This window comes from Haliaeetus leucocephalus, unplaced genomic scaffold (assembly GCF_000737465.1).
Source record: "Haliaeetus leucocephalus isolate CR32 unplaced genomic scaffold, Haliaeetus_leucocephalus-4.0 Scaffold536, whole genome shotgun sequence".
NCBI lineage: Eukaryota > Metazoa > Chordata > Aves > Accipitriformes > Accipitridae > Haliaeetus > Haliaeetus leucocephalus.
In genome coordinates this window covers 7863313-7877512 of record NW_010972972.1, presented here as the reverse complement: position 1 = coordinate 7877512, position 14200 = coordinate 7863313, and the positions used below count along the sequence as shown (strand labels likewise).

General features: G+C 54.1%; 1 protein-coding gene across 1 annotated transcript in view; it reads left to right on the top strand.

Annotated features, from left to right (window-relative positions):
* Positions 1-221: 221 nt before the first annotated feature.
* The window catches only part of DCHS1 (dachsous cadherin-related 1), a 47214-nt gene continuing 33235 nt past the window's right edge, over positions 222-14200 (top strand). Inside the window, exon 1 of the mRNA XM_010576737.1 lies at positions 222-1993. Coding sequence (XP_010575039.1) covers positions 242-1993 — 1752 coding nt within the window. The 5' untranslated portion in view covers positions 222-241. The remainder of the gene's footprint in view (positions 1994-14200) is intronic.

Here is a 14200-nt window from a genome sequence, read left to right as displayed (position 1 = left end):
TCATTCTGGGCACCCTCTGCTCTGACACATTTTCACCTTTGCTCCTTGTGAGGGATAGGTGATACAGAGCAATTGAGCAGCAGGTACGTGACAGGCCTTCCCTCTTTAGTTTTTTTTTTTCCTCCTGTCCTTCCTTTGCTGCTCCCTCTTAACCAGCATCCTCTGGTCTGCATTCCATGCAGGATTAAAGTGCACACTGCAAAGGAGATCAAGCCACCCTCTGCTCTGCAAGTCACTAGCAATGGAGCAGATGAAGGGGTCAGCCATGTTTCTGCTGGAGCTGCTAATTCTTGGGGGCCTGAGAGCAGGGAAGGGCTCTGCCGTCCTGGGCACCCTGGATCTACAAATCGATGAGGAGCAGCCAGCTGGCACCATCATTGGGGACATCAGTGCTGGCCTGCCCCCTGGAACTAGCGCCTACATGTATTTCATCTCGGCACAGGAGGGCAGCGGAGTTACCACTGACTTGGGGATAGATGAGAACACCGGTATCATCAAAACAGCTCGTGTCCTGGACCGAGAGACTCGGGACCGCTACAGCTTCATTGCTGTTACCCCAGAGGGCATCACAGTAGAAGTGAACATCCAAGTGAATGACATCAATGACCATGCTCCAGCCTTTCCCAAAGAACACAGCACCTTCCAGATCCCAGAACACACACCCATTGGCAGCAGATTTCCCTTGGATCCAGCCTTTGATGCTGACAGTGGCCTACTCAATACACAAGGCTATGTGATTAAGGGAGAGAATGTGGGGCAGGCCTTCCGCCTGGAAACACGTCGAGGACCAAATGGGGTCCTGTATTTGGACCTGGTGGTCAGCAATGTCTTGGATCGGGAGAACCGTTCATCATACTCGCTGCTGTTGGAAGCCTATGATGGTGGCTCTCCTCCCCGGAGTACTCAGATGACGCTGGATGTGTCCATCCAGGACATCAATGACAATGCTCCTAGCTTCAACCAGAGCCGCTATCATACTCTCATCTCAGAGAATTTGAAACCTGGTAGCAGCATCCTGCAGGTCTTTGCCTCTGACGCAGATGAAGGTGACAATGGGGATGTGATTTATGAGATCAACCGACGGCAGAGTGATCCTGACCAGTACTTCACCATTGACTCCCGGACTGGAGTCATCAAGCTCAACAAGGGTCTGGACTATGAAGTAAGGAAGGTGCATGAGCTGGTGGTGCAGGCAAGGGATAAGGCTGTCCATCCTGAGGTCACTACAGCCTTTGTCACTATTCATGTGCGTGACTACAATGACAACCAGCCTACCATGACTATCATCTTCCTCAGTGAAGATGGCTCCCCGCAGATCTCTGAGGGAGCCCAACCCGGCCAGTATGTGGCACGCATCTCTGTTTCTGACCCAGACTATGGTGAATACTCCAATGTCAATGTCACACTGGAGGGAGGGGATGGCAAGTTTGCCCTCACTACCAAGGACAACATCATCTACCTGATCTGTGTGGACCAGCTTCTGGATCGGGAAGAAAGAGACTCCTATGATTTGCGGGTGACAGCTACTGACTCAGGAACACCCCCACTCCGGGCAGAATCAGCCTTTGTGCTGCAAGTGATGGATATCAATGACAACCCTCCACTCTTTGACCAGCAGGAGTACAAACAAAGCATCCCTGAGGTTGTGTACCCAGGCAGCTTTGTCCTCCAGGTGACAGCTCGTGACAAGGACCAGGGTCCCAATGGGGAGGTGCGGTACAGTATCGTGCATGGCCATGACACCCACTCCAGCTGGTTTGCCATTGACCCTGCCACAGGCATCATCACCACCACTGCCCCACTGGATTATGAGAAGGATCCTCAGCCTCAGCTGACTGTGCTGGCCACAGACAGGGGAACCCCTGCCCTCTCTTCTTCAGCTGTAGTGTATGTGGCCCTGCAGGATGTCAATGACAATGAGCCAGTGTTCAGGAGTAATTTCTACAATGTGTCCCTGAAGGAGAACACCCCTGTTGGGACCTGCTTCTTACAGGTAGGTACAGCTGTCAGGAGCTGAGCTTGAGGAGGGCATGGACAGGGCTGTGAGAGGCTTGGGATGGGAGACCTGCTACTGATGGCTGTTTGGTGCAGTTGTCAAGGCTTAGATGGGCAACAGTTGCAGCAGGAATGCTAGAACAGAGATCCCTGTGCTCAGTGTGAGTCGTAAATGGGGCAGAGCACTGTTACACCCTTTCTGCATGCGAGTACTGGGTGGCATCACTGATACTATGGGCACACCTCCAGGATGTCCTTCGTGCAAAGCAGTGTTGACCTCAGCTTAGATTGGGCCCACTGTGCCAGGCCTTGCTTGCACAAGTGTAGAGCTGCCTTGCAGGACAGGACACTCAAAATGGTACTCAGGAACATGAGTAAGACCTCTAGGAAGTTGCTTGTAGCCAAGCTGTTAACTGCTTTCTCCCCTGTGAAGTCATCAGCCTAAGTTCATCAGTGTTAGGCTGGTTGTGAACATTGGCATTAATTATGCACAACTGGTATCGTTATATTACCTTGGAAACAGAACCTGTGGGATTTGAGCTGAGAGACTGTGCTGCATCAGCCTTCATGTAGTGAGGGGTCACAGGTGCGGCCTGGAGAGCTGCTGCCCCTCTGACAGGTTCTGCAGACCCTGAGATGTGCCAGTGATGCCATTTGTATTTTGTATATTTTGTGTTCTCTGCATTTGCTGTTTCAGTCACAGCTCCGGCCCTGGAGCCCTGGTTGCTGGAAACAGGTGATGGAGCCCATCTGAGTCAGGATGGAGAGATGTGGGGCTTAGGGCTGACAGTGGGGAACTGGTGCGGTAGTGCAGCAAGGCACTGCCAACCAAGGCAGCATCCAGACTGTCTGTTGGGACAAGCACCTGTGAGGTTTGGGGCACTTTGCTGGAGTCGTGGGGCACTGGGATGTCTGGCTGGGGCCATGAGGAGCTCTGGGGCCAGGTGGTGAGCAGTGCCTATGGGGCCAGGAGGAGGGGGCAAGGGGGAGAGCAGGAATTCTGGGGCCCATGAGACAAGGCAGGAAGCGGTCCTGCGACCTGGCCAGGGAAAAGGGCCTCCGGATTGGCCTGGAGGAAGAAGTGGAGCTGGTAAGAAAAAACACTCTATGGGTGCAGTGCTGGGGCATGGCGGGGTGTGAGCATGTGGGCTGGTGAGTGTGGGCCATGCAGGGCGTGTGAATGCAGAGGACTGATGATACGGGATGGGAGTGCTGGAGACGGGCTTCTGGGGTGGGTGAGTGCAGGGGACAGGGAGGAGGAATTGGGTGGAAGGAAGGGCCAGGTGTAGAATAGAGAAGGGACATGGGGCAGGGGCAAGTTTAGGATGCAGCAGATCTGGGGGGGGAGGGTATGGGATGGGCTAGGGTGGGATTGCGGGGGGGAAGTCTGGGCAGAAGAAGTGGGTGGGAGATGAGGAGGAAGATTTGGGTGGGGGAAGATTTGGGTTTGGTCTGTGCAGGGCAACACTCCACACTGTCCCAGGTGGGTGGGGATGGGACAGGACCAGGGCTGGGGACAGAGATGGGGAAGGGGTTGGGGGTGGGTTCAGGGGCAGGGTCAGAGTGGAGGAGCCATGTGTCCCTGGGTGAGCATGGAGGCCCCAGGCGTGTGCAGGGATGTCTTGGCTGTGGCAGCCCCTGAAGGGGGGCCCCCCCCCCCTCTCCTTCTCCGTGCCTTCCTGCTCAGTGCCGCTTGCCGTGTGGGAAGGCGTTCTGGAAATGCAATTGGAGATGGTGGCTGGGCTCCTGACTGCAAGTGTAGGGACAGGCCTGAAAGAGAGCAGGACCTGAGGAGGAGCTGGGGCGGTGCGGGGCCATGGAGATGGCACAGAGAAGCTGGTCCAGCTCATGGCTGCCTGGCCATGGTGAGGCCAGTGTAGCACAAGGGCCAGCCCAGCTCTGCACTGTGCAGGGGAAGGTGCTGGCCCGGCGGCCGACAGCAACTGAGGGTTTGGCCAGATTTCGATGGTCTTGGCTCAGCCCTCATGTTTCATTTGGAAACGGCGCGTCTGGGCTGAGCGCAGGTAACTCCCGCGTGGCCTCGGCACAAAGCAAACAGCTCACACATCTGCTGCTGCTTCCTCTGAGCCGGGAAACGTGAGAGGATGGGAAAGGAGGCTGGCCAGGCTGCCGGCTCGGCACTGGGCCGCAGCAGGAGTGAGCCAGGTCGGGGAGCCGGGTAGAGCTGGGGCAGGGAGCCCAGGTCTCAGAGCACGGCTGCCCAGTGGGCCACCCCTCAGCCACAGCATCCCTATTGCCCTGAACAGGAGGGCTTCATAGCTGCTGTCAGGGTCCATGGTGGCCAGCAGCCGGCACCATGTCCCATGGGGTCGCCCATGTCAGGTGTGCTGCCCCACAGCCCCTGTGTGCAATTACTCCCACTTGACTACATCTGTCTGTGGCTTCTAGGCATCAGGGCTCATCCTGCCTTGGGAGGTTAAGGGGTCTCTGTCAAGGTCTGGATTTGGTCCAGATGTGCATAATGGTCACAAGAGCTTAGGGCACAGGCAGGCCCTGCCAACATGATGTGCAGGACACAGGACAGCCTCCAAGGTCAGCACAGAACTGAGCGGGTTCGATCCTCCGTTGGACTGCCATGTTTCTAAGCAAAAAACCTGGGAGGACCAGGTCTATTTTCAGATGGTGATGTCTGCTCTCCGTGGGCAGGACAGAACGATGGGGAACTGGGGAGTCCATGTGAGTGACCAGAGGAGACTTGAAGAATGGCTGCAGGTCTCCTGCTCTCTTGTACACCCCATCTTCTGCCAGGTCGGTCTTTGTGTTCAGTGTACGAACAGAGACGAGCAGAGCAGGTTGCTGGCCTGAGCTCCCAAGAAAGAAAATGGATCTCATAACATCTTCTTTATTTATTACTTGAGTTTATCATGGGCTAGGTCCCACAGTAGCAGACTCCACATGAGCACTAAGCAAAGGAAATAGCAAACTCACAGTCTGACATGAGAGAGAAACACCAGTGGAGAAGCAGCCCAGGGAATCAGTGAACACGACACCAGCAGAAAATAGAGCAAGGGATAGTCACTGACTGGTTGTCTGTTTCTCTCTGTGGCCATGAGTTGATAATATGGAAGCTTTAGGGCTCATCGGACTACATTTGAATGCTATGGTTATGTGATGTGAAGCACTGTTCTGGTATAAATTCACCCTGCTGGCTTAAATTTGTTTTAAACATTTGACTTCGTACCAGCAAGCTGCATGCATGGTCAGATACTGTCTTTCTGGGCCTTTCTAACTTTTCATGCTAAATCAAGTATTGTCTGTCCTCTGGCAGCCAGCATAAAGCACAGAGAGCTGTGTAAACCCCATGTTGTGAGCACAGGCTGATTTGACAGAAATGTGAATGAGATGAGATGGTGGGTTATTGATTCTTGCATAGATCCAATATTAATTATTTTGCAACCAGGGTTTACGTATTTCCTTTGCACCCATACACACAATTGTTGGGGAACAAGACCATCAGAAATCAAAGCTGACCAGCAACACACCTAACATGTAGTTGTATCTTGCAGTTTTGAGAACAAGCCTGATGAGTTTTGAAGTTTGAGTACTGATTTGTGATTCTGTGGGACTGGCTATCCTGCATGCACAGCACCGGGACAGCTTCTTGGCTTGTGCCCAAGATAGGAAGACCTGCATGAAGTGGTGTAGGCTAGACCAGGCCACATACACTGTATTACTGAAAGAGAATCTTGACGGCTAATCCTGATGCATCGGTTATGCTACTGAAGGGGGCAGCTGTGAGAGGACATGGGGAGCAGCCGTGCACAGGGACTGGAACAGCAAGAGGACTAATGCTCACCGACTTTGCTGCCAAAGAGAGTGGCGGGAGGTGGGGAGGACATTACTACATGCATTCGTTTTCTTGGGACAAGGGATTTAGCACTAACCTATTTTCAGACCTTTGCACGACATAAAGCAGGCCTCCCCCTCCTCAGAAACAAGAATGCAAGCTTCCTGAGGCAAGATGGGGAGACGCCTGTGAGCTTGCTGGGGAGCAGAGTGAGGTGAGGGAGCACATCATGCTTCTGGGAGAGCAGGCTGTAATGTGGGAGAGTCTGGGGGTACACGAGGAGTGGGGACATGGGGGAGATGCTGGTACATGGGGAGGTTGTGGGGGAGGTGAGTGCTGTTGTTACCGCCAGAAGAGCTGCATTTGTTCCAAATTCCTGTGAAAGTTATTTCCTTGCACTGCCAGCAGCCTCCTCCTGGGCTTGGCACAGCAGCCAGCGCCATGATTAATTCAAGTAGCATTTCCCCTGGAGCTGCAGCAGCTTTTCCACTGCAGCCGAGAGGCCCCAGCCCCTCGCGCTCCTCTCCCCCATGCTCCGCTCCTCCCCCCAGCCCCCTCGCACAGCTCCCTCCTTCCTCTACGCCGATCCCCAGCCCCCTCACAGCTGCCCCTTTTCCCTCACCTCTGCTTCAGCCCCGGGCCCCTTATAACCCCTCTTCCTCCCACAGTCCTTGCTCAGACCCTGCCTCCTCCACGTCTGTCCACAGCCCCACACCTGTGCACGCTGCCCTCCAACGTGCCTGTCCCTGCGCCTCCCCTCCCAGAGCCCCAGCCCGCCAGCATCCCCCCCCCTCCGCCCCACTCTGCTCCCTCTTGTTCTCTCCACACCCTTTGGCTGCTGCCAGCTGCTGTTGCCTACTCCCCCAGGGACCTTTGCTGTTTTGCCCCCGGGGCAGCTCTCACTGGCAGTGCTCTCTCTCACCTGCATGGCCCTTGGGACACCCCAGCCTCTTCCTGCTCCCCATCCCTGCTCCATCTCGTGCTGCCCTGAGCCCCAGCCTCACCTGCATGTCTTGCCCAGCTGTGTCCCGTCTCGCTGTGTAGACCTGCTCTGTGAGCACTCTCTGCCCGACCTCTGCACAGCCAAAACCCAGCCCAACACCCTGGAGTCCTTCTTGGCATCAGTGCCCCCCCAGGAGGCCATGGCCAGACCCTGTCACTTTCCACCCTGCACTGTTGCTGCCCCACTCGAGCCCCCCACCTTGACCACTCTTCCTCTGCAGAGGCCCAGCTTCCCTGCCCTGCTCAGCTCCCGAACTCCTGCATGCTCTGCTGGGGGAGCCCAGTGCCCTGTAGCTTCCTGCTGCAGCTCCTGTTTCACCTCCCTGCTGCTCCCCCAGAGAGGACATCTGGGTGCCCATGTGTGAGCTGTGCTCCTCCTCTTTCTGTGCAGAAAAGGCAGTGTTCACCCCAGGCTCCTGCAGCCTGTTGCCCAGCCTCGCCCGCCACGGTCCTACATCCCTGCCAATGTCTGTGATTAAACTGCTTCCCCTCCTCAAAACTGAGGGCTGTACCCCATCCCAGAGCAGTGCTGGAGGCCATAGGCTGCTCCTCTTCTCCGTACCTTGGTGTGTATGGCTGTGGCAGTCCTGCGCCTGTCCGTGCCTAAGATGTGGTTGTGGGGCTGCCAGTCAGAGCCCTTGCCGGTGCCCTGTAGCTGCTGGGCTGCGGGGAGCTAGTGGTGCAAGCAGGCAGTGCCTGCAGCTGTGCAGAGGGCTCCCCCCGGACATGGCGCTCCCTGCACCCTCAGGGTCTGACCCTCGCCTCGGCCACGTGTGCTGGACAATCGCTGGGGCTGAACCCTGACCCCCGCTTACTCCCCTGAGGCCTGAGCATGCTGGAGGCTGAGATGCAGCCCGGGAGCCAGAGACTGCTCCTGAAATAGCAGCCGTGGCCGCTCCCTGGCTGCTTTTAGCTGGTCAGCAGCTGTGCCAGGGCTGGGGAGGGCAGGATGCCTGGCACACAGTCAGGCAAAGGGAGCTGTGCGTGGGATCGTTGACCACACTGGCGCCAGCCTCCCCTCCTCTCCCACCAAGAGCCGTCACTCTGAGGGGCGGGAGCCCAGAGCCAGATGTTTGCCAAAGCCACAGCGTAACATGTGCGTAGCAGAGATCCAGCCAGGGCAGGGCTCCAGATGAGCTCCCTGCCTGCTGACTGCGCTCGCTGGAGGTGGGGAGGACAGCCAGAGAATGGAGGCCTGAGCTGCTGAGAAGCTCTTCGTCCCTTTCCAGCGCTGTGGACTGGGGCGGGGGGGGGGGGGTACATGGGTCAGCAGTAAGGCTGGGAGGGCAGGGGATGGCTGTGTTTGAGGGGCTCTGGTGTTTGCTCTCTAGGTGGGTCTGTGGGAAGGAGAAGCCTTGACTCCTACAGGTGATGCAGCTGAGGACCCCAGTGTGGGACTGTGCTTCTCCGTCCGTCCTCAACTCTGGGACACGTAAGAGCTTTGTGGTGCCTTGGCTCTACTCGTCCATCCTGGCTTGCTGGGGGACTAGGAGGAGGGCGTGAAATAACAAGGCCTCAACGCCCATCTTTGTCCTCCCAATTCTTCATGCGGTGGGAAGAGGCACACTTGACCAGCACCTGCCCTCCTTCCCTCACAGCAGTCATAGCTCCGTAAGACTGGTGCTCTGATTTCTTTCTGCCTAACCTTGAGCCATCTTGCTGCTCTTCTTTGTCATCCACTTCTGCTCTACTTTGGCCACAGGTCTCCCATGAGGTGCTCTTCTGCCCAGCTGCAGTAGCTGCAGGGTGCACAAGCGGAGTCTTCTCACCAAACTTGCAGGGAAGAAGGGGCAGGTAGCAGATGCTGCTGCACAATGCTGGCAGGCCTGTTGTGCAGGGCTGGTGGAGTAGATCCGCTCTCTCAAGGGCTGGAGCTGAATGGGGAACTGGGAGGTTCAGGAGGGCCTTTGGCTGGAGATCACAGAATGGTTGAGTTTGGAAGGGACCTCTTGATACAATCTAATACAACACCCCTCTGCTCAAGCAGGGCCATCCAGAGTCAGTTGCCCAGGTCCGTGTCCAGATAGCTTTTCAGTACCTCCAAGCATGGAGACTCCACCACCTCCCTGGGCAACCTGTGCCAGAGCTTGGTCACCCTCACAGTGAAAAAGCGTTTCCTGATGTTCAGAGGAAACCTCCTCTGTTTCAGTTTGTGCCCATTGCCTCTGGTCCTGGCACTGGGCACCACTAGGAATAGCCTGGTGCCATCCTCTTGGTGTCCTCTTTCATGTATGGATTATATCCCCCCTGAACCTTCTCTTCCCCAGGCTGAACAGTCCCAGCTCATAGAAGAGATGCTCCAGTCCCTTCATCATCTTTGCGGCCCTTCACTGGACTCTCTCCACTATGTCCATCTCTCTCCTGTGCTGGAGAGCCCAGCACTGGACCCAGCACTCCAGCTGTGGTCTCACCAGTGCTGAGTAGAGGGGCAGGATTACCTCCTTCGACCTGCTGGCAACACTCGTCCTGATGCAGCCCAGGATAACATTCGCCGCCTTTGCAGCAAGGGCACATTGCTGTTTCATCTTCAGCTTGGTGTCCACCAGGACCCCCAGGTCCTTTTCTGCCAAGCTGCTTTCCAACTGGGTGGCCCCCAGCATATGTTCCTGCACAGGGTTGTTCTTCCCCAGGTGCAGGACTTTGCACTTCCCCCTGTTGAACTTTGTGAAGTTCCTGTCAGTCCATTTTGCGAGCCTGCCAAGGCCTCTCTGGATGGCAGCACAATCCTCTGACGTGTCAGCCACTCCGTCCAATTTTGTGTCATCAGCAAACGTGCTGAGGGTACACTCTGCCCCATCATCCAGATCATTAATGAAGATGTTCAGCAGGAATGGACCCAGTATTGACCCCTGGGGTACACTGCTAGCTTCTGGCCTCCAAGTAGACTTTGTGCCACTGATCACCACTCTCTGGGCTGAGCCATTCAGCCAGTTTTAAGTCCACCTCACTGTCTGCTCATCCAGCCCATGCATCAACAGCTTGTCTGTGAGGATCTTATGGGAGACAGTGTCAAAGGCCTTACTGAAGTCCAGCTAGACAGTATCCACTGCTTTTCCTTCATCTACCAGGCTAGTCATTTATCAAGTTGGTCAAGCATGACTTCCCCTTGAGTGAAGTCATGCTGACTACTCCTGATGATTTTCTTGTCCTTCATATGCATAGAAATGGTTTCCAGGATTAGCTGCTCAGTTGCCTTCCCAAGGATCGAGGTGAGGCTGACTGGTCTGTAGTAACCTGGGTCCTCCTGCTTAGCCTTCTTGAAGATAGGAGTGACATTTACTTTACTGCAGTCTTCAGGCGCATCTCCCAAACACTATGATTGGGCAAAGATTATTGAGTGGCCTCGCAAGCTCCCTTAGCACCATGGGTGCATCCCATCAAGGCCCATGGAATTATCTGTGTCCAGTTTGCTTAAGAATTCACTGACCTGATCCTCTTCAACCAAGGGTACATCTTCCTTGCTCCAGCCTTCAGCCTGGTCTCTGGGACCTGGGATTCCTGAAGACCAGTCTAACTAGTAAAGACTGAGGGAAAGAAGGCATTAAGTACCCCAGTCTTTTACATGTCCTGTGTCATCAGGTCTCCCGTCTCCTTCAGCTGTGGGCCTACATTTTCCATAGCCTTCCTTTTGTCTTTTGTCACCTATGCACTTATAGAAGCCCTTCTTCTTGACTTTGACATCCCTTTCCAGATTCAAATCCAGTTGGGAGTTGAATGCAAACAGCTACATTTTCATGTAATTACAGTGATCAGTTAATGATTTCAGCAGGAAATGCCCCAGATGTATTCCCTGACCCCCTCCATGGTAGTGGCCTCTTCTATGCCTATGAAAGAAAAGTCTTCAAAACACAGCATCAGGTTCATCCCCTGGGTTCCTTAATACATTCTTGAGTGCCAAGGGGCACATGCCATTTCATTTGCATCCATTATATGGAAAGAATAATATATTTTGTCCATCAATTTCATCCAGTTTCTTTTCTGGACTTGACATCAGCAACCTGATCTAGTTGAAGACGTCCGTGCTCATTGCAGAGGGGTTGGACTAGATTACCATTAAAGGTCTCCTCCAACCCAAACTATTCTATGATTCTATGATTTTTTTAATGCAAAAACAACAGTAGCATATCCCAGCCTTATGCTACCACTACATTGTGCAGTTCCTTTTGCATTTACTGTCCTATCCCTTTTCCCCTTGCCTCTCATCCTTTAGGCCTTTCCCAGTTCTCCTCCCTGGCACACAGATGGTGATTGTGCCAAACTGTAGCTATTTTATTTTAACATTTTGCATTTTTGTGTGGTTTTCAGCTAGTACGTTTCTCTTGCTGGCTTGCCTTTTACATACTAGCATTCACATGACTGTCATATTCCTAGGTCTGAGTTTACAGTATCTGGCTAATCACATCTCTAAATATTCACTGTTTGTCATGCATATAGACTTGAGAACATCCTCAGCCTTTTTATGGTGGTTGCAAACAACTTCTGTAGACACAGAGAGGCTGCCCAATGTACAAAACATCCTGTTGGGGTTGTCTGTAAGGGCTCACTGCCCACTCAGCAGCTGCCAGCATTTGAGTGCCTTTGTCCCCTCTCCCCCATCCTGCTCTGGGCCATGGCTACAGCACTGATTAACAACTGTCTATACTAAACATCTTATCTCCAAAGTCTGCAGTGAAATGCAGCTTTTCCCCTAAGGATGCTGTTGGTTTCTGGCCCTGGAATCAATCTCCAGCCCCTGATCTCCAGCTGGGTCTCCAGGTTGTCTGCTTCCTTCAGCAGCACCAGGATGCTGGCCTCTGGTTCAGGCTGTCCCCTCATATTGAAGTGGCATATTCTCCCTGGCTTCACCCTGCCTCTCCCTCCTCTTGCTTCACTTGTTTAGTAAAAAAAAAAATCTTAATTCCCCTCCATCAGGTTTTCCTCTGCAGCCTAGCTCTTGGTTTGTGCTGCTGCACAGTGTGTCACTTGTTCTCTCTTGTATTCTCTTCTTATTTCCCTTGACTTGTGTAAGGAGGAAACAACAAAAAACAAGCATACAACCTATTTCCAAATAACCTTAAAATTGTCAGCCTGTCTTGTTAGGACTCAAGTATGAACTAGCACTGAAACATTAACTAGTGAAGGGCACAGGATCCTGCTGACCACTGCTGTCTTTTGCCTTAGTATATCTTGTTCCAAGCCAAATACAGTGGGTGTCTCATGGCCCTTGGGAAGGGGGTTGGTTCATGCTTCTTTCTCCCTTACCCAGTGATTATTTTCTCTCTTTGGCTACGTATCACCTGGGAACTCTCAGCCTGTGCTAGCTCGAGGAGGCTTTACCCTTGCTAGGACCCAGGAGTGGAAAGAGTTTTAGGAAAGATGGACCCTGGACATGCTGGAACTGTGAAAACACCCAAGGCAGAAGTTCAAGAGGTGCTAGAGGTGGGCCTAGGCTTAGTGCAGGGGGTCAGTGAAGCCAAGGCAGTGCCGCAGGAGAGAAGCAGCCAGCAAGCAAGGTTTGGGGAACAGAGAATGAGCACATGAATATGTGTACATTCTGCTATGTGACACAGGTGAGTGGAGGCTTTGTAGGTTTGATACACTGAATCACTGCTGTTTGCAGTGTCTGAGAGATGTAGATTCCGTTGGAAAGACCTCCCGCAAATCTGTACCTGTTGGTCCTCACTGGACCTCAGCATGCCGTGACCCCTGCTGTGAGTTATGGACAGAGGTGGGGGCAGCTGCAGAGTCACATGGTGGTATATGCGTGTGGAGAGATGCTAGGGTGCTGTATGACTTTGGCTTGGTGCAAGGCTCCTGCCCTCTTGTAGGGACACAGATATCTGAGGAAACCCCAACTAGTCCTGCAGCCCTCTGCCTATAAGATTAACAGGGATTTGAGGACTGTGTTGCTGGAACCCTCCCGAATGCCTTGCATTTGTCCAGCCCCATGGGCACAGGAAAGGAGTGCATGGGTTCAGAGGAAGAATTGTGAACTAGCCTGTGTGGGACTAGGAGAAGAGGAGGGGGAAAATCTATTGCTGGGACTGGCTGGATTTGCTGCAGCAAATCTGGGGCTGCTGCTGAGTGTGCAACGGTTGTGAGTCCTGAGATAGGGATCCTACAGTGTTGAAGACAAAGGGCCGTATAGCACAGGGCTACACTGAGTGCTGAACAAGGAGCCAAAGAGCAGCTATAGTACAGCAGAGCGAAGTTCTGTATAGCAGGGTAAGCTGTTTTACTAGTGTCCAATAGCCTGTGCTGGGGAAAGGGTGCAACAGCTGGATCACTGAGTCATAGAGTAATTGAGATTGGAGAGACCTTGGGAGGTCACTGGTTCAACCTCCTTCTCTAAGCAGGGGCAGCTGTGGGGTCAGACCAGGCTGCTCACAGCCTCGTCCAGTAGCATCCTGAAAAGCTCCAAGGAGGGAGGCTGCACAGCCTCTCTCGGCAACCTGCTCCAATACTGGATGGTCCTCACAGGGAAAAAGCTTTCCCCGATGTCCAGCTTGAAGTTCTCATTTCCACCAATGCCTGTAGTCTCTTCTTCTCTTGTTGTGCACCACTGTGAAGAGCCCGGCTCCGTTTCCTCGAGAAGCTCACCATCGGTGCTGGCAGCTTGCTCTTAGGTCTGCAGCCTTCTCCCCTGAAGGCTGAGCAAGCTCCGGTCCCTCAGCAGCTCCTCACAGGGCAGGTACTCCAGCCCCTGACGGGTGCAGTGGCCGCCCCTGAACTCGCCACAGTTTGTCAAGGTCTTTCCTGTACCAGGGGCGCAAAACTAGATGGGGTGTCTAGATGTGGTTTAGCAAGGGCTGAGTAGAGGGGAGGATAATGCCTGCCCTCGACCTCCTGGCTGTGCCCTGTTCGCACAGGCCAGCATGCTGCTGGGCTCTCCTTGCTGCCAGGGTGCACTGTGGCTCATGTCCCGCTTGCTGCCTACCCAGGCCCCCAGGACATTTTCCCTGGAGCTGCTTCCCCAGCCTGGCAGTCCCTGCCTGTGCTGTTGCAGGGGTGCTCTGCTTCCTGGAGCAGGACTTGGCATTTGTCCTTGCTCAGTTTCGTGCGGTTCCTGTTGGCCCACTCCTCCCTCCTGCCCAAGTCCCTGGGGGTGCAGTCCTGCCCTTGAGTATGCCAGCTGCTTCCCCCTCACCAGGCTGGTGTCATTTGTAACCTTGACGAGCGTGCCCTTGGTGCCTGCCCTGGGTCATTGCTGAAGATGTTAAGCAGGAGAGGTCCCCGGGCTGGTCCCTGTGGTGCTCTGCTTGTCACCTGCCTCCAGGCAGAGCACAGCTCGTGAACCACCACCCTCTGAGCCCAAACCTCCAACCTGTTTTTTACCCACCTGGTTGTCCAGCCCTCCAAACAGTAACATCCTGCCCTGGGTATGAGGTTGGTGGGAGAAGGTGTAAAAAACCTTCT